The 21,499-nt window shown below is 35.9% G+C and overlaps 1 protein-coding gene across 11 annotated transcripts in view; it reads right to left on the bottom strand.

Annotated features, from left to right (window-relative positions):
* Nucleotides 1-21,499, bottom strand: part of robo2 (roundabout, axon guidance receptor, homolog 2 (Drosophila)) — a 401,621-nt gene that overhangs the window by 62,318 nt on the left and 317,804 nt on the right. For 7 of the 11 annotated variants that reach the window (XM_028464058.1, XM_028464066.1, XM_028464064.1 and 4 more), the window contains 4 exons: nucleotides 12,924-13,060; nucleotides 11,261-11,272; nucleotides 6,660-6,784; nucleotides 3,888-4,059 (listed from right to left, as the gene is read on the bottom strand). In XM_028464058.1, coding sequence (XP_028319859.1) covers nucleotides 3,888-4,059; nucleotides 6,660-6,784; nucleotides 11,261-11,272; nucleotides 12,924-13,060 — 446 coding nt within the window. The remainder of the gene's footprint in view (nucleotides 1-3,887; nucleotides 4,060-6,659; nucleotides 6,785-11,260; nucleotides 11,273-12,923; nucleotides 13,061-21,499) is intronic. The other 4 variants (XM_028464059.1, XM_028464065.1, XM_028464061.1 and 1 more) reach the window with 1 other exon arrangement.

Raw genomic sequence — 21,499 nt, 5'->3', positions numbered from 1 at the left:
CAAAGGTGATCTTGCTACAAAGCACGTAGGCAGTTTATATATTTAGAGCTGAATAATGTGGAGTCCTCTTGGCATCGCAGACCTTACATTAATTAGAAAGCATAGATTAATGATCTTAGACCTGCAGGGGCTAATTAGAGTCTACCATCATAACCTTTCAACACATTATCACACCTTCGTTTTCACCCCATTCTTCCTCATTCTCCAACAGCCACACAGTCACATCTAAAATGAATTGATTCAAACTGCTGTGCTGTTTTCACCTCTCCTAAGGTCACCTTCTATGATGAAAAATAAGATTTTAGATTTGTTATGCAAGCAAAAATTAGCTAATTAATCTATTGCATAATAAATCCAAGGCACACGTTTCAAACTCATGGCCCGGGGGCAAAATCCGGCCCTTTGGAGCATCAAATTCATCAAAGTTTTTACTGTTAAACTTTTGAAAAAACTCAAAATTCTTACAAAACCTTCAATTTTCTTCATATTATTACATAATATTTCCCTTAACTCATTTGACTGCCAAAAGACGCCTTTTGGTTTAGTAACGTTGACTGCCAAAGATGTCTATAGACATCAATTGTGTTTTTCGGCTGGGGTTGCTAGGAGACAATGTGACGAAGGTCTTCTGTGAATATCAAGCTTGTACCATGATGTAGTGACCAACTGGTGACATGTAGGTGGCAGCAGCGCACCTTTTGATGAGAGATCACCTGTGATGGACAGAGCTCAGAGGGAGAGGAAAGGAGTTAGAGAGGAAATGGCGTTACGAGAGTTGATGCTGAAGTTCCCAGCAGCGCACACTGGACCAGAGCATGTGTAGGACTAAGTGGACTATTGAGAGTGTCACGATGGTGAGAGAAAATGACCAAAAAATGGGGCAAGCGGTGAGACTCGGCATGTCCGGGATGAAGAGAAAGTTGCGTTTGGGGAGACTGACGGGGGAGAGACTTGGAGGAAGGGCAAAATACAGTAAGCAAACCATTCAATTCTGACCCAGAGAGCAAAATAATAATAATTTTGCCATCAAAAGCCTGGTCTCAGTGTTGTTTTTTGTAGTTTTATAGAAGGAAACAAAAAATAAAATAAATTGCTTCCAAGTCAAAAATAGTTTTTTTTTCAGAAAAATACATTTTTGTCACAAACTGGCAATTTGTGTGAAACTTGCCTCTATTCAACTGCTGATTACAGAAGAACAAAACAAGCTAGAAACAAAATTATTTTTTCTGATGAAAGTAGAGCCTAATCTTTCTAATCTGGTTTTAGATGTCAGATTGTCATAGTACAAAATATTCTTGGGGTCTTGAAAATCTGTGAAAATCATCTAAAACCACTGGCAATATGGGGTTGGCTGCTCTGAAAATGGCTGGCAGTGAATGAGTTAATTAAATAGGAATTAGTCAAAAAATTTAGAACACTTATTGCTTGGGTATTGTCAGTTTCTTATATATTTAGTATTTTATGTATACGTAGAAGTGCAAAGTAAGGCACTGATGTTGAAATTACTCATTTTCCAGCATAAAATCTCCATATTTGGCCCCTGAACCAAAATGGGTTTGACACCCTTGCTTTGGAGAATCTAATCCCTCACACAGAAGAAAAAAAGAATAAATTATTGGGTAGAATGTCAATTAATTGACTTGTTGAAATCTCTGTGCCTCCAAACACCAATTCAATGCAAATTCACAATATTTGTAAGGCTCACAGTTTTTCCATGTTTACGTCACATGATGGCAGCCATTTTTAATTTCAAATTGTTGAAATAACTCAACTTTTATCTAAAATCTTGCAATTTTCCTTAATTTATTCAACAAAATGTATCACAACTAAATAAAAATTGGCTTTCCCGCCTATAATCTGTGGCCCACTTGAGATCAAACTGGACGGTATTCGGCCCCTGAACTAAAATGACTTTGACACCCCTGAGGTAAACCTATAACTTAACCTGTCTTGCAATCCTGTAATTTCATATGCTCGCCGTCAATGCATGTCAACGTACCCTAGAGAAGATCAGTCTGCACATTGGCGAAGAGACGTGGTGCATCAGATGTACTGTATGTGATGAAATATAGCGGAGGAGTGACAAAGGCTCCAAAGAAGGCCTTGGGTCTCTGATCAGGAATTTCTCATTACAGATCTCCTTGAACTCCACACACTGTTGGCAGGACCCGGGGCTGTAAATCACACGGAGACTCGGCAAGTGTGGTCGTGACCTTAGCCTGGCTGTCTCTCACTGTTTTCCTCCTTTTGGCTTTTATTTAGTACAGTATTAGCCTCACCATGGTCCCTTACTAATTTTTACATCACGTATCATTTATTACGTATCATTAAACCTATTTATTGAGTCTGGCTTTTATGTAGTGTTTTATAATGTTTATGGTTCTTAACTTTTAATGTTTTAATGCAAATTTTAATGTTTTAATGCTAATTTTAATGTTTTATGTTTAAAAAAATCTTCCCTTCTCTGCTTTGTTTTCATCTCTGACTTTTTCTTATTTGTCATCTTTATAATTAGTCTCTAAACCTTTTTTTTTTTTAAAACGTTAAAAATAAAATAAAATTAACATTATTAATAACAATAATAATAATAATAATAATAATAATAATAATAATAATAATAATAATAATAATAATAATAATAATAATAATTTTTAACTGTAAAATTGTGTGAATGACTTTGGTCTACAACTGAATTTGTAAGAAAGGTGCTATATAAATAAAGGTTGATTGATTGGTTATAAACTTGCAGTCTCCAAAGTGTTAGTAAATTGAGATTTTGTTAAAGTTTAAGTTAGGAAATTTGGAAAAAAATTAAAGGTGTACGACTCGATAAGTTTAACCTGAGATCCTTAAGAATTTGAAGATGCAAGATACTGTTTTGTTATTTCTTGATGTTTATTTATTTGTCATTTACATGATCGAAATAAATAAAGAAATCAAATCAAATCAAATCAAATTTTATTTTTGTTAGATAAGCTATCTAATAATTATTAAAATTCTGGATATTTTTCAGACTTGAGGCAAGGATCTGCCTTGGACTCAATTTAAAGAAAAACATATACAAAATACCGTAAACTGTAACTAATTTTGGAACATTTTTAACAATGTGCATTTTTTCATTGTCCCAAGGTTTGTATCTCTTCCTGGATAAACTGGTGATTAAATAACAAACTGTAGTTTTGATCAAAATTTAAGAGGAAAACTAAGCATAAAACTCAGAAGTTCTCAGTCGCTACAAAAGTACAAGGATGTTAAAGTAATTTCAATGTTCTTTTCAGCAATACCGACATGTCCGTGACCTTAAGGTGCGGCTTTTCTGCTCTACACAGTTTCTTTTTTTTCTCTTTCTTTTTCCCACACACTTTAATTATAAAACCATCTTTTGGTATTGAAATAAAATGTTACCCTTGAGTTGGTTTAGGTTTATTGGTCACTATTTGAATGAGTAGAAGAGGCAAAAAAAATAAATTTTTTAAAATGTAGAAGCAAAGAGGAAAAATACAGGGAAGGAATGAGGGAGTGAAAAATGCTTCGGTTTGAATGAATTATGTGATGCTGCTCGATGTGGAGACATCTAATCTGCTCTGCCGTGACCGTGGTAAGACAGATGACTGTCCATATCCGCCAAAGTACTCGTCAGCAGAGAGATTAAAACCACTGCAGCAATACTTTCTTTTTTTTTTGTTGCATATACGCAGGAATCTGGCTCGCCCTTCAAAATCCTTGGGTTATATAACATTAAAAAAAAACAACAAAAAAAAAAACAAACTACCGTATACATTCACAAGCTAAGCTCTGATGCATTCTTGTTGCAGATATTTCACTGGTACATATCACCTCGTTTACAGTAGTAATAATGTTTGTGCTTGTGTCAGATTTGCTCTCACCATCTGTGACCTCCAGTTGAGCCTTGGCCAGGATACTGCCAGCAACAGTCAGGGCCTGGCAAATGTAGTAACCAGCATCTGCTCGCTGCACAGATGAGATGGTCAAGTCTCCGCTGGGCGACACTGAAAAGCGACTGTTGGGCTGCTGGGGTTGGTTGGGGAAAAGCAAATTCTACAGGAAGTAGAACAAACAGCAAATTAGTGGAAACGGGGAAAGCAGTACGACTTGGAATCATTACAAACAGGGGTCACGCATACTGGGAGCAGGCGTTTACAAGCAGATGAGATCATTATTACAGCAACAACTGCCTGGTTAGCCAAGCTCAAAAACTGAAGCTTAAAGCAGACATGACACAAAAAACTCCATAAACAGAAAACAACAGCAAAATGCACAAAATGTCAACAAAAGTACACAAAATGATAACAAAAACACATCACACAACCACTTAGTGTATAAACAAAATGAGTACAAAAACGACATATACAAAATGACTTCAAAGACACACAAAATGCCAACGAAAGTGCAGAAAAATGACACAAAAAATATAATAACGCAATGACTTGAATGACTTGAAAAACACACAAAAGGGCAACAAACATTTGCCATATTGACAAGAAAATAGACAAAATGAATTCAAAAACACAAAATGTCTAAAAACGCAAAAAAAAAAAAAACACTAAGAAAATCCATACAAAATGACTACAAAGACAAAACCCTTTGTTCTTTCCTGTGTTAATGCTCAAATTGGTCATTATTCTAAATGCTAGAATTTAGAATAAATGTTGATAATGTGGCCCTCGGATCAGACAATCACATTTTTGTGGGTCCCGCTCTGATAGAAGTTGGCTTAATTAAAGGGTACCTGTAGTGGAAATGTACATAACAAAAAATAAAATAAAATAAAAAATAATGTATTACTAATAAGCAGTTTACCAGCTGCATTGAAGCAATTTTTGTGAAGGAATTCTGTGAGGAGCCACATCTGATTTCAGACGTAAATTTGGCTTTATGCACATTAGCTTAGCCCACATATCCTTCTCATAGCCGCTCGGCTTTAGGTGTCCTTGCACGGAACCGACTAAAGCGTGTATCCCGTACCGATATTATGGAGCCAACGTCTGCTAACTTAGTGTCGTTATTTGGCTTAGAGACGCAAAATAAATGTTTCTGTGGGTTTTTTTCTGTTGTTGTTATAGCAACCATTGGCTTTATACTCTGCCATTGTTCGGAAACTGTAGACCAACAGAATACTGTTGCCTAGCAACAGCTAACAGGACTCAACAAATGTGCGTCACATGGCTCCCATAGTTTATGATAAACCAGTACCAGTGTGGCACTGCTGAGTATGAAACTGAAAACACGTTTCTCAATAAAAGTACACCTCTGTTAATGGTATATGACAGTTTTAACAGCTTATATTTCTTCAAAAATGTAGTAAGCAATCATTGATTAACCTGAAAAATCCAACTTTGAAGCACTGGCTTCTATGTGCTGTTTAACCAATTAAATTTCCATTCAGTTTTGATAAGCGTTCTTCACCCATTGCATGCATTTGTTTCTCCTCCTGCAACATTTGAAGTAAACACTTTGATGGAAATAATTATAGCTAATCAACCTTATACAGGGGTGTCAAACTCATTTTAGTTCAAGGGTCAAATACGGACTAGTATGAGCTTAAATGGGCCACAGATTAGAGGTGCAAATTCAACATTAATGTGTCCTAGCCTGCACCTCCATGTATAAATGATATAGTATGTGAGTATATCAGTCCCTGCAGGATCTCCACTTAAATTTGTCTGATTTTCGGAATTTGATGAAATTTTAAAAAATTTTCCCAATTTTGGAAAAATCGAGAGTTCTTTCAACAATCTGAGATTAAAAATGACTGCCGTCATGTGATATAAGAGGTGGGAAACTGAGCTCTGCAAATATTGTGTATTTTAATTTATTTTTTGTATTTGGAGGGGCTGATATATCTGAATTAGTTGGTAATTTACAAAATATTTATTGTTTTTCCTATCATTTTTTACTTTCTCGAACATACCAAATTGAATGCTCTAAAGGGCCGAATTTGGCCCCCGGGCCTTGAGTTTGTGATCTAATACATGAAATTATCTACATAATTCTTATAAGGGTTTTTACAAATCGCTAGCATAAAAGGTACAAATTCTCAACTATCCTTTATTTATCCAACTAATTTAAATAATACGCTAATAAAAAACTGTATTTTGCACACAAATACATTGGATGGATGAATTATCACAAGGATGTGCAGGCAGATGTGTTTTTCACGAGTGCTCAATTACCTGTGTGACGCATTGGTAAAGTTTGTCCCATTACTCAGTAGTGCTGACTTGTACTGACATACCTAAAAGGTCAAGTGTTTACCCCGAACATTCAAGCATGTGTCTCACCTCCGCTTAAAGCTTTTAAAAGAACTTTGTCGTAGTAGTAGTTTGGCCTGGAGGCAAATGTTAGCACCTGGATCTATTTCAACCTAAGCCAGGGCCTGAATCATATCTCTGGCTCATCTACAAGCCCCAACAGGCCCCTAATTGTAACTGATGTTAAAAGCTGTTGGGACACCCAGGTATTTCAATGGGTTATCTGCTTTAGTGAGGGATAGGATCATTCTTATCAGTTCAAGGTCAAAGAGAAAACCGATTAGAAATTTGCCAGACACAGGAGAACAAAGGTTTTTCTGTGTGTCTGTAGTAAAGATCCTGACGACAGATAGGAGGACGTGGTTGTGTGGAAGTGTTCGCTCTTACCTGACTTCCCTCTCTCTGCCAGAAGACAGCGGGCTGAGGGTTGCCTTTGGTTTCACACGGGAAGGTCGCAGTGCGCCCTTGCGACACAATTTGGTCTCTTGGACGGATGACAAACTGGGGTGCAGCTGAAGTCAAAGGACAATACAAGAGTGTTAAAAGACCAAAAATGAGCATTTAAACAAATCACTATAGCTGCAAGGCATTGTTGTACTGGGACTTCAGGCAAAGACAAGCAATACACCAACACAATCCAATCAAAACAGAATCCACGCAGACTAGAGGTTGGTCTTGATTTTGCTTTCAATAGAAACACACCAGCCCGCTTTAATGACAATCACTGCCATGGTAACCAGGTTTGGCCATTCATCCAGGAATAGGGCTGAAGCTGAATGAATGACAGTCACATTGGCATTCACACAAGGAAGTACCTTGGTCACAATGGCAATAAATCTGAGACAACACAGTGGTGGTACACCCATGCCCAGAAAGCACCCGAAGGAATGAAAGAGAGCGACACAGAAAAAGGTCACCCACACTTCAAAACTAAAACGTCTCTATCAAAGAGAGAAGGCATTTCAAAAGCCATCAAACTGTAAAATCGGAGTGTGAGGCTTTCTCGGTCATTATTTACAACTCTATCATCAGCCAGACCAGTTGTCCCACTCTCAGAGTTGTAACCGAGTGAGACATTTCTGACGGACAACTTGAATGATGCAGTTTGGTAATAAGAAGATTTAAGTTTTTTTGGTATGCAATGGGGCGTGTTTTTGCATGTAATTTTGAGGTATTACTGGACATACAGCCAAAGTATGTGCAGATAAATATGCAGCAGCTGGAAAAAAGCTGTATTCTAAGTCAGGGGTCACCAACACGATAAACCAGGTAGGCTGCATGGACCATCTGAGGTGCCTCTAGTCACCAATGAGCTCTATCTAAATTCTGATTTACTTTCCAGGATTCAAACTCACAAAGATGAATACCTATGAGAGTAGTAATTAGTACTTAGTAAAGTTAAATACTGCTGGTAAAGTTTTAGGATTAAATTAAACATCGTCAGTGGTATGCCTAATTAAAGTGAAACCATGAAAATGTAGTTTTTAAGAATTGCTTTTCTATACAGTATATATGAAGTAACTCACCGTTTCAGAATAGGTTGGTGACCCCTGTTCTAAGTTGTTTTAATGCAATCACACTCATCCTAATTAAATACCATGAGTCAGCTCAACACCACCACAGTATAGTGTAGCTTTGATATCTTCTAAAAAATGTCTACGTTTTCATGGGGTAATAATATACTGTAGGATTGAGGAGAGGCATGTTTATTCAGTGACTGTGACTGCCATGTAGACAAGTGCCCTATTTGCCGAGATAAGACATCAATGGCACATTGGTGCCACTATCGCGGTTCCTGCAGAGATAATAAAGGTCAGCACATTACAGAGACCATGTCAACAGAGCACCACCAGGCAAGTCCACACTATAAGCCATGGTTTCCTCAGTAGAAAAATATGATGGAAAAATATTGTTGTATAATATTTAAGCAGGAAATCACACTCATTGCAACAACTAACTTGCAACAACTTACACCCTTTCTATTTCTTGTGATTTATTATTTTTCTTCCTTTTTTTAAGGCTTTTCACAGATAAGCTTGTGGCTTCCAGTGAGACCACACTCTTCTCATTTGGCAGTTTTTTTCCTCTCGCCATGTAATCTCTTTCTGGGGGTGTGTATTTGTCAAAGATACACACAGTTGGGATTGGTACAGATGGTAACAGATTTACTGCCTTCCCATTTGGCCCTCTGCAGCTTGGATATCGTGTGGCTATAACAATGATGGACCTGTTACTGAGCTTCAGAATCATCCTCGAGCAAGATGTAATCCTTCCATAGCTTGTTCATCTTCTCTTCTTACTCAACACAAAATACTAAAACAAACATGTATCCACCAAAGATAGAGTTTCAGACCTTATAAAATGGATCATTACACTATCTGGCAATGTCTTTAATAGTGGCCCATAGCAATTCCAGAATTTTCCAGACTCCAAAAGATTTTAGTCTCTTCATTATGTAAAAAAATAAAAAATAAAAGTATGGTGAAACAAGTGTTAAATCCAGACAATTTTAAAGACTTTCTTCAAATAAAAAACTTAAATTCTAATCTATCTATCTATTGTATCTATCTATCTATTGTATCTACAGTATCTATCTATTGTATCTATCTATCTATTGTATCTATCTATCTATCTATCTATCTATCTATCTATCTATCTATCTATCTATCTCAATCTCTTGTATCTACGTATCTATCTACAGTATCTATCTATCTATCTATTGTATCTATCTATCTATTGTATCTACAGTATCTATCTATTGTATCTATCTATCTATCTATCTATCTATCTATCTATCTATCTATCTATCTATCTATCTATCTATCTATCTATGTATCTCTCAATCTCTTGTATCTACGTATCTATCTACAGTATCTATCTATCTATCTATCTATCTATCTATCTATCTATCTATCTGTCTGTCTAATCCATTGTATCTATCTATCTATCTGTCTGTCTAATCCATTGTATCTATCTATCTATCTATCTATCTATCTATCTATCTATCTATCTATCTATCAATCTCTTGTATCTATCTATCTATCTCTTGTATCTATCAATCTATCTATCTCTTGTATCTATCTATCTATCTATCTATCTATCTCTTGTATCTATCTATCTATCTCTTGTATCTATCTATCTATCTATCTCTTGTATCTATCTATCTATCTATCTATCTATATATCTATCTATCTATCTATCTCTTGTATCTATCTATCTCTTGTATCTATCTATCTATCTATCTATCTATCTATCTATCTATCTATCTATCTATCTCTTGTATCTATCTATCTATCTATCTATCTCTTGTATCTATCTATCTATCTATCTATCTCTTGTATCTATCTATCTATCTCTTGTATCTATCTGTCTATCTAGCTATCTATCTCTTGTATCTATCTATCTATCTATCTCTTGTATCTATCTATCTATCTATCTATCTCTTGTATCTATCTATTTATCTATCAATCTCTTGTATCTATCTGTCAATCAATCTCTTGTATCTATCAATCTCATATATATCTATCAATATCTTGTGTCCATCTGTCTATCAATCCCTTGTATCTATCAATCTCTTGTATCTATCTATCTATCTATCAATTCCTTCTATCTATCTATCTATCTATTTATCTATCAATTCAATCTATCTATCTATCTATCTATCTATCTATCTATCTATCTATCTATCTCTAGTAGAGAGAAGCTCCTTCTCGCTCTCCATTTTCAGTAAGTCATGTATGTCGTGTATTAAGAAGGCTGAGCAGTTAGTGTGAAGAATAAACGGACAAAGGGAAAGACTCATTGAAATCGCTTCAGCAAAAAACATCTCTATTTCCCTTTAAAACCTTTCTCTCAAAAAATTGTATTCAAAAGTTCACAACAATTACTGTCTTTTTCCATATACATGATTGAATGTGTAATTACCCCTGCCTAGCTGAAAGCTGACAGCTTGACAGTCATAGAAGAGCTACTGCTGTTTTGGCAACCACAGTCCCACTATTGGGGTAGACTCTTTTTTTCAGTGAAGCCCGTCTTGACACAGACGTACGATTCTTTTCTTCTCTGGTCTTTGTCTTGTTACACAGTAGTGTTACTTCATTCTGTCTGTTTCTGTGCCCAAAAGTCCATCTTTCTTACTGAATGACCATTTCCAATTCCTTCTTTGTGAATAAAACATCTTAACTGTTACATATTTGGATTATTTCCTGACCTATTGTTATATAGAAGGAAATAGAAATGAGATTCTTAACTTGATGCTCTGGGGCTCAGACAGAATGAAACGCTTCCAAGACAAACAGATCTCAGCTTGTTGTTCCAAAAATTCGCAGATGGCCTCAATACTTGCAAGTCAAACACGTCTTGGACCATATGAGAAGACAACATCTACATTTGTTTGACTGCCAAGACGTGTAGAGTCTAGAAACAATTCACTTTTGAGAAATAAAGATTTAAACTAGGAACTCCAGCTATTCTGACAAAAAATATAAATAATACCTCACACAACATTCATATTTTGATCCATAAATTAGTTGTTTTTAGACTGTGTACAAAATGACTCCCAAAACTCTTTGAACAAAAACCTTTGCAGTAACAACAAAAAAGGCATCTGGTATACCAATTTTAAGTCATTCATTAGGTTTTTTTTTTTTTTTAATACAAGTTTATCAATCAAATTTTGGGATTATTTTGGCTTGATTGGAGTGCTTGAAATTTGAATTGAATATATTGAGCCTCATAAACATAAAAATTAAATGTCTCACATCCACAATAAATGTACAAATCTAACATTTGCCATTTAGTCACAATTCACAACTATTTGCTTGCAAACAATAATTGCATTAAAAGACAATTTGATGCCACATCAACGTGTTAGTCGAATGCATTCATGTTAAAAAAGCCATGGTATTCGAATGTTGAGCAGTCAGTTGCACCAATGAATAAGGAGAAAGCATGCGGGATGGGATCAAATCAGAAGGATGGGTACTTACCAACAGGGCGAGCTGAAGACAACAATGGTGGAGTGGAAACACAAAAGAAACAAAAGACAAACACATACAACAGGAGAACCAGAATTAAATAAGACAAAAAAAACAAAAAAACAAAATTAGAATGAATGACATGTTGTGTTGGGGCGAACACAATTCTGACACGGTGTAATCAAGACAGAGAGGATTCAGTAGATGTTGTCCTAAGAAATGTTTTTTTTTTTTGGTTTAAAGTCTCTGTTGCTTAAAATAATGTGAGATTAATCAAGTTTGATGTTGAAACTGGGGACAATTGTCTTACTGGACCATCTCTGTCAAGAAAAATGATTCTGGGGGTGGTAAATGTTTCTACCATAAAGGGAAATATATATTGTTTTAATACTCATAACAGACCAAAATGGAGAAAATAGGAAAAGATAGAGAGAAAGCAGATTACACCCATAGCCACCATCTAAAGCATTGATTCTCAAATGGGGATACGTGTACCCCTAAGGGTACACGATGGCGCTACAGAGGGGTACTTGAGAAAGAGAGGGAGCGAGAGAGAGAGAGTGGAAAATTAACAAATAAAGTAGAAATAAATCTATTCAGGAGCCACTAAATCAGTGTCTTTCAACCTTGGGGTCGCCTGGAATTTGTAATTATTATTATTATTATTATTATTATTATTATTAAAACAATGCACAATCCTAAATAACTGTATTTCTATACTTTCACTTTGTGAAATAAAAATCTAGTTCAACTAAAATACAGTGAAAAAAATAAAATAAAATCTGAACTCAACCATGATTAAAAACAAATTCTAGGGAAAAAAATGTCTTTGGGTCAGAGGAAATTCTTGAAATCAAAATGGGGTCACGATCCAAAAAAGGTTGGGAAGCAGTTTACTAGATACTGTTTCTTTAACCTTATTTACAAAATGAGATTCTTTAAAATGTGTGTCATCACTCATTCATTCCATCATTATGCTCTTGTTTTTAAATAGTTTTCTGAGCAAAATGTAGTAGATAGACAAAGGGGAGTACTTGGATTCAGAAATAAGAGAAAAGGGGGTACTTGAGGCAAAAAAGTTTGAGAACCACTGCTCTAAAGTTCTCAGGTTCAGAGGATGACTTTCAAAGAGGCTAGTTTTCCCAGCATTGAGCCTTTTATGTTGCTCTTGTGTCTCTTTCTGCTCACTAATATCCTACCTTCACAAATCTGGCTTCCAAAAAGCAACAACAACCTCCCTCTGGCTCTTTGTGTGCTCTAAAGCAGTCTGGTGAGACTTTAAACGCTTGAACATTTAATGGGGGAAAAAAGCATTGTGAGAAGAGGAAAAAAATGTGGTAAGAATGTTTTTATTAACCCTACAAACCCCAGGTGTGACACTGACGGTGTGCACCAGTAATCTGTGAAATGGTTTTGCTGACTGAATGGTTTCAGCGTAACTGGCCAACAGCATAAAGGGATGTGGTTTGCAAAAACTGTAAATAAATGAACAGATTTATAGACTCTATACATCTCTCTTGGCTTTGGGAGTATGAACCATTCTGCATTTCCATATGGACTGAACTGTAGAATCAGAAGCTCATATTTCCATACCACAACAGTGTTCTGAGGGATCTGTGGGTTTGATAGTTATGTGCCAGTTATAGAAAATGAACCAAAAGGGTTTGCTTTGTACCTCTGACGGTGAGCGTAGCTGAGGCTTCCAACTTTCCCACGCGATTCTCAGCCACACAGGTAAACACTCCCTCGTCGTTCACTGAAGCCTTTTTCACTCTCAGCACGTAGTCTTCCTTATCATACTTGATCTCATACCTGCAAACAAAGCAGTACAAACAATGGGAAGTTTTAGAGAGCATTTGTTACATTACATTTGAACATTATATTTGATTTAAAAACACATGAATGCAACTTCTTAGAACCAATCAATAAACCCTGTTGAGTTTTTGTCTCATTGGGCAACAGTTGGACAGCAGCGCATCTGCTTTTTTTTCTTCTTCTACATCTAATACAGGGGTGTCAAACTCATTTTAGTTCAAGGGCCGAATACGGACTGGTTTGATCTCATCTCAAGCGGGCCAAAAACCTTTGTCAAAGAAAACAAGTCATTTTCAACCGAAATGTGCCTTAGTTTGCACTTCCACATATAAATTATGTGTAAAATATGTAAAGCACAGACAATATCAAAGTGATAAGTGATATCAGTCCCTGCATAATATTCACTTTGCATTTCCTGGATAATTTGACCATTTTTTATTTGATTTTGTGAAATAATTTGAGGAAAATGGCAAGATTTTGGAAACATTGAGAGTGAAATGAGTATTTGGAGGGACTGAGATATCTACAACTGAATTAGTTCAAAACTAACACAATGATTAATGATTTCTCACTCATTTTTCAATTTCTCCTGCGGGCCAAATTGGATGCTCTAAAGGGCCGGATTTGGCACCTGGGCCTTGAGTTTGACACATGTGATCTAACAGAAACTGCAAGGATTAGGATCAATTATATTCAGCAAATATACACAATACATTTAGGTGTGTTTGTGCGTGTGTGCATGTAATACGGTATACTTATAACATCAGATTATCAGATAAAGACATAGTGACAGACTCATAGATCAATAAATCCATGATAGTTTGCTTGAAAAACAGATTTAAAAGGTTGACATTGCTACTGAAAATTATGTTTTGTTTTGTTTTCCATTGTAAACACTTCGTTTGTTGACATTTTGGCAAATTGCATTGTGGGATGTGGAGTCGCAGAGATCGGAATAATGGGAACAAACTAGAACCAAAATCTTGTCAAGCGGATCAATTTACCTCCTCGTCTGGCGAAGAAACACAAGAAATCACAGAAAGAATGAAGGAAAAACTCTTCTATGCGTCTGTTTACAGGACTCCACATCCCACAATGCAATGTGCAAAAATTTCAACAAATGGAGTGTTTACACTGAAAATCAAAACAAACCTTTAAGCAAAGATTTGTATGCTATTTCTTTAGTTTTTGGAGTAAATGATGCTAAGTTCATTGATTTATGAGGTATACACTATGATTTTATTTTGGAAAAAATTTGCAGGGGTAACAGCTTTAATGCAGTGGTACCCAAGCTGGGGGGCGTGATTACTTTGTGACGGGGAAGGGGGCGAGGACGGCTTTGCTGAACAATTCTTTGCACTCAAAGATAACTTTATTAGTACTGTTCTAAAAAATGCACATTTTATGTTATGTTATTTTCATGAGTTTAGGGTTAAACCTTTTATCCATTTTGTAAATGTATTTGCTATGGGGTGATGGGGACCACTGCCTTAGTTTTTTACTGATAAAATGAAATGAAATGAAATTAAAAGCACCTGTGCCCTGACTAAAAAATCCACAGTTTATTTTTTCTTCCTTTTTTTTTCCTTAAGTCGTACATTTGTGGTCGTGTGTGTGTGCACCAGTAGAAAGTGCGCGACAGCTGACAGGGTGATGACGCTGGCCTGGTTTGTTGTTTCTGTCTGTAATTGAGGAGGAAGCTGCTGGAGCTGTAAAAGTAAGGTGCTAGTGGGGGCTGTGGTTGAGAGTAATGGTAGTCTGTCAAACTGACAACCTGCCGCAGCGCTAAGTCTGTCACTCACAGACACTGAGAACAGAGCTGAGACCAAGAGTTGAAGGAGGCAGTGTGTTCAAGCTTGAAATTGGTGCACCCCCCCCCCCCAACCCCCCCACACCCACCCACCCCGTTAGAACCAGTGCAGACTTTGTATATGGATACACAAAATTCAGAATATTGAATTTGTTAATTAAGTTGAGGACAATTTAGCACTTGTTATAGTATTTCTGAGCTGTTTCAAATTGATTAGCAAACAAGCGTACAGAATGTAGTAGTGAAGCCAGCTGCGCTGTTTGCTATTGAACGATACAAACTACATTTAGTGAGTGCATATCGATCACATCTCTGTAGGTCCTTGTGTATCAAGTCAACCCATGCAAAAGCCCACGTGTAACCAAAGGGTGGATGTCCATGAATGATTAGTGATCCTGATCCTGGTACCATGAGTGATCAGTATAATGATCCAGATCACCTTTAAAATCTAATGGAATCTTCAATGATCAAAGGCAGTGGTTCCCAATCTGTTTCTTGTCGTGGCCTCATTTTTATATCACACCTTTTTGGCACCTTCCTTCTCTAAAAAGATCATTTTTTTGTTCATGTGTGTTATGTACCGTGCTACAAAAACAAAGTGACAATTTGCGCCACCTCAGATATTTTCATACCGCTTTTTTTTTTGTGTATTTATGTATGTGGTGTTTTCTTTTGAAAAGAAACAATAATTAAACAGTGTATTGTATATCTATTTCTGTGATATTATTGTCACTATTGTTTGTATATAATTGGATATTTGTATTATTTTGTATATATTCTATTTATATTACTGGCATTTTTCTAATCTTATTGTTTTTTCTATTTTTATTCTTTTACACTATTATTATTTGACTTTATTAATGGTGGAAATTGGGGACATTATTTCATTATGTACATGTGCCTTGAATTATGTATTTTATTTTATTTTTATCCGTGCAAAAAAAAAAAATGAATTTATTTATTCATTTATTTTTTAAATATATAAACAATTAATTTTAATCAATTATTTTTAATATTTTATTATCACTAGGCATTTCAGGCGACCCCATTTTATTTCCAGGCGACTCTACATGGGGTCATGACCCCAAGGTTGAAAATCTCTGGCCTAAGGTCTTTCTTTGGAAAACATTTTGTCAAAATCCTTGAGTGCTTTTAATGTTATCTTCCTAATGGACAGACAAACAAATAAACAAACACCGGTAAACATTAGATGCTTTGTAAAATGAAGAAAATTGCCTGAAACATTATTAATCAATACTCCCCAAAACAGAACATCATCTTCCACCAGGGAATAGATAGAACTGATGACATTGTGAGTAACTCAGGGTTTAGTGTTATGCCCAAGGATCTTCTGACAAACGCCTTGGAATCAAACCAAAAACCTCTTGGTTTTGAAGATGACCCTTCTGTCCAATGAGTCATGGTCACACTGTTATTACTTGCAATATGAGCGTTCTTTTGTTATGTACCATATATACCCTAACAGACCCATAGATTTGTCTCATAAAGCCAGAGGTTTAGAGGTGACCATATAAAAGCCAAATATTTAATGACCTGTAGCTTTTTCATTTCAGGAATCCTCGTACAATAAATGGTATTGCCAATCTAGTTTAGTTCCATTTTAACACAACCAAAAAAGTAGCAAGTGAAAATGCTAATATCTCTGTTTAGGTGAGTGCATTATTCACCCCAATGTGCACTGATGGCTGTTTGCCACAGGCAGACGCTGTAAATCTAATTCATCCCGTCGTCCCATGTCTTGTTTTTTTTCACCTGCTGTTATGACACTTCCTCAGCAAGCATTCAAAGGCAGCTTTACTCAAGCACATTCCTCAAATATGACTGCCAGTTCCACCTCTCACACAGGTACTTAAAGAGCCATAATCATTATTTGACTGAGTCATGACTGAGAGCTTTGTTCCAGAGAAGGAGGGCGTACAGTTCAAATAATGGTCAGAATACGAGCAAAGCATTTGTTGTGAAAAACAAGGTCATAATACAAGTATTATAAAGGGTGAGACAGCATCATTTTTAACTACCAATCATATATAAATATATATAAAAAGAGAGGTTTTTATTATTTTCCCTGAAGTTACAAAATGGATTTGCCACTTTTATCACAGCAGGGGCTACAAAAATGTGATTTATGCGACGCCAACATTATCAGCATAAATTTAGCATAAAATGACCGATCTGAGGATTAATAACAGAGTAAAGTGTTCAGTGTTTGTGTTGCTGTTTTGTATTTTTTTCTTTCCACTTTATTATAATCTTGTTCTTGTTTTGTGAGTTTTTGGAGTCTTTTTGTGTAATTTTCTGTCATCTATGTTTTTTTGGAGACAGTTTTTGTATTTCATACTGGCTTTGTGTGGTATCGGAATCATTTTGTGTGTAACTGTTATAGCATTTTGTGTGTATTTGAAGTAATTTTAGTGTTTTTGTCATTTTGTGTGTTGTTGGGGTCTTTGCGGGCACTTATATTGTCATTTTGTGTTTTTTCTGTCATTTTGTGCATTATTGGAGTCTATTTGTATATTTTTGTAGCCAATTTGTGTGATTTTGGAGTCATCTTTGTGTTTTTTTTATGTTTTGAGCTTTTTAATTTCTTTTGTGTGTTTTTGTTGTCATTTTCTGCATTATTGTAGTCATTTTGTGTATTTATCTGTCATTCTCTGTGTTATTGCAGTCATTTCAGTGTTTTGTTGTTGTTTTGTGTGTTTTTGGTGTTCATTTTGTGTATTTTATCTGTCATTTTGTGTGTTTTTAGCTATTTTTTTTTTAAAATTATGCACTTACTTTGAGAGCTGCACGAAATTACACTGAGGGCTGCATGTTGTCCCAAGGCTGCCACTTGCCCATGTCTGATTTACAATATCCAATACTTTATCCAGTTATTACTGCAGTCCCTTATTACTGAATGCATTAAATCAGCCTTACAGTATAATGCAAAACTCATCTTGCCATTGTACCGCCCAAGTTAACACAACCCTGGTTCAAATGTAATGTCGGTTTTCTTGCATACATGTAGAACTTTCCAAGCCTCTGATTAAAGCATGCTCTATGATTCCCATAGTCCGTACTGAGCCATCACGAATAGAAGAGCCCTCACACAGACATGAAACATTCTTGGACAACATTCCTATTGTCCTTGGTTTGCTCTCCATCAACCTCTAAAACGCAACCTCGTGGTGGTCCGTCGTTTTTCTGACGGACACGATCTCAATCAATCTGTAATCAGCTCCCCATACGGTATCAGAGTAGATGACAAGATGAGTGGAACTAACCAAGGATAAGAGGCTGTTGTTGCAGCACACACACACACGTAAGTAGCGCACACACAGGGAACAGTAGCTCTTTATTGTGGCTGGATTGGGAGCAAACTCTGTTGGTTATTAGAGGAGGAATGTAATAGCACATGTAGTAGGGATGTGAAAAGGATAGAAGAGCCAAGCTCAACAGAAGTAGGTAGACCAACTTACACTAGTACGCACACACAGGAGATATTCAACTCTGATTTTCATACATTCACAGTTATATACTTATGTAGAGCGATGTGGAGTGAGGGGACATTATGCAAATGAGAGAACAGAACAGTTTTTGATTATGTACTTGCTTGGTTTGATGCATTAGCTGTCTCTCCGTTACAGTTTTTCACAAAATAAAAGCGATATTTCTAAAGTTTCAGCAAAGTATATCATTGCAATTTGAACGTATTTCCATTGAAGGTTGTTTTGGGCAGAGGTGTAAAGAGTACTGATACATCCCACTTAAGTAGAAGTACTGTTACTTGATTAAAATTGTACTCAAGTACAAGTACAAGGATGTCACGCATAAACGACTCAAGTTAAGTAAAAAGTAACTCAATTAAATAGTACTCAAAGTAAAAATTACTAGTTACTTTAACCCCTCATGTTTATTTTTGGTAATAAATCTTGCCACAGTTCCCTTGTATACAGTAAACATCTCATGTATAAACTTAAAAAGGAAGAGATGAGATCTTGCACATCTGGAACTTGAACCACAAAGGCATCTGTATAAAATAAAAGGTTTGTCAAGATGTACAATTCTTTTTTAAATAAAATAACACACTCAATAAATTAAAAATAAAAACTTCAAGTAAAGCTACATTTATAAACTCTGAAACTGAGAAAATAACCTCCATTCAAGGCTGTTTTGACGCCGTACATTACGTTTAATCTGATTGTACATTACGTTTAATCTGATTGGTCGACTACAATGTGATACATTTGATTGTTGTCTGGTCATTTCATTTTTTTTAGTTTCACAATGTCTGTTGATCGTTTTAGAGCAAAAAATTATAATTTACTCAGTAACGGTTGGGTGTAAAAATGTAAAGAATTACTTCTTTTCAAATATACTCAAGTACAAGTAAATTTACTGATTTAGAAATACACTCAAAAAAGGAGGAGCCTCGTAACTCTTGTGAAATCTCATCCCGCGAGACTTTGCTACAATTAGATGGACGCTCTAAAACTCCTTAAAACACTTTGCGTTTCTTTGTTGTTTTCTGTCCAATGTGGCAGCAATAATTTTTAAGTAAAAATACTAAAAAATGTCACAATCTCCTACTCTGTCTACACATAAGGATAGGATTACTAATGCAACAACACATCATCAGTAGGGTCAAACTACCCTGTCTCACGACGGCCATGTTTTCTCTGAGAGAAGTGGTCACATGACCAGGTACGTCATGTTCTGTGACGTGTAATTGTGGAAAAAGCGTTTCCATAGTGATTTTGTGATACATTTCAATAGTGAAATGTCTGAAAAACCTCCTCATGAAAGCGTAATAACTTTTTAGCGATATTTGAGTGTTTTTTTTTATTAATCAGATGTTTCCATCACCAGTTTTTATTGCGCCATTTAGATTTTACGCATTTCCAAGGGTAATGGCAACGCAGCTAGTGTGATGATCTTTTTTTACTTTAACTAAATTGTGGAGGAAATGTCTGTGGTGTAATGTTTTCAGAGGATTTGCCTTTGACCTGTCTGTCAGAAACACACTCCCCTGATTTTGACCTTCAGACTCGTGCCAATTCAATCCCATTTAGACAATCTTATCTCTTGGTTCGTGTGTAATATCGAGTGAGTGTGTGTCCACCCTATAATTTAACATGAGATGATCTTATCTGCCTTGCCCGCGTGTGTGTGTGTGTGTGTGTGTGTACATATGAATCACCCTGGTAGTAAAACAGAGGCGCAGGTAGCCAGCTTTTTAAGCTCATGAGTCACACTCAAGATACGGACATTTTTCAACAGGAAATCTTTTCTTCTCATGATCCAGTTTCACACCCCCTGACTGCGGTTTTATCTTTTTCTTCCGTAATAAAGAGCTCTAACTGTCCAGGCCTTGTCACCAATAAGAGGGAATCAATTAACACTTATCGCTTCTCATCTCCATTCTAAAGAGCTCCCAGGCAGAGTCAGCTCGCCTACCCTGAGTTTTTCTTTTGGCATCTCTTCCACCTTAACACGATCACAGACTGACAGAAGCAACACCTTTGCCAAGAGCCAACGCTCCACTCTACAATAGCACAGTTCAGATGACTTATGTGTCAAAACAAAGCAAGGTACTGGGGTTACTCCAATAGGGACCCCTTAAAGGTAAGAAAAAACCTTTCTTACCGCTTTCATTATCAGTAGATGAAAAACAACACTTTTATTTCCAGATTTAATCCACTAAGACTTCAGGATTACTTAGAATATTGGCAAAAGATTTCATCAGACCTTCTTTTTTTAGACGAAAATTGACTCAAACACATCAAACTTAATTGTTAATAATATGTTAAAAAACAAGAATCAAAACAGGCATTTTGAGAATATTAGTCAAACTTGCATTCTTAATGACTTTCTGAATCTCTATACAACAATTTATGCGGCATGGCAAGGATATATCAACCAAAGTAATGCTAGCAAGTAGAGGTGGAACAATACACGAAGTTCATGATACAATACAACTTACATAATGGGTTTGTGATAATGAATGGAATGGAGAAAAACCCAAAAGTTGCCATTGGAAAAATAATTATGCTTTTATTTGAATGATCATAGACATACTTATATACCTACTCTGTGTATAACCTTTTCAACTATATAGGTATATAAACACATAATGAAAACAATATTTATTATTCGACTCCCCCCTCATGATACCATAGTACCCTTGATGATACATCTTGTAATGTTTTATTATCGACTTATTGCCCAATCTTTACAAGCACTTTCTTTGTAATTCACATGAGACCTAGACCACAACAGTGAATGATTGTTTTATTAACCCACGAGTCACCTACATACAAACTTTAATAACACACCATGGTTTGACAAAAACACTACTTTAAATGTTTAGCCCAGTGTTTTTCAGCCTTGGGGTCAGGACCCTATGTGGGGTCGCCTGGAGTTTAAATGGGGTCGCCTGAAATGTCTAGTAATTGATAATTTTTTTTTTTTTTTTTTTTTTTAAATTATTATTCTTTTACAAATTAAAACAACACAATCTTAAACAACTGTATTCTATACTTTCACTTTGTCAAAAATAAATCTAATCAAAAATAATAAAGTGCAGCACAGCATATACTGTAAATATCTGAGGTGGCACAACTTGT

Source organism: Gouania willdenowi, chromosome 13 (genome assembly GCF_900634775.1).
Source record: "Gouania willdenowi chromosome 13, fGouWil2.1, whole genome shotgun sequence".
Taxonomy (NCBI): Eukaryota; Metazoa; Chordata; class Actinopteri; order Blenniiformes; family Gobiesocidae; genus Gouania; species Gouania willdenowi.
This window is presented reverse-complemented; position numbering and strand designations above follow the sequence as displayed.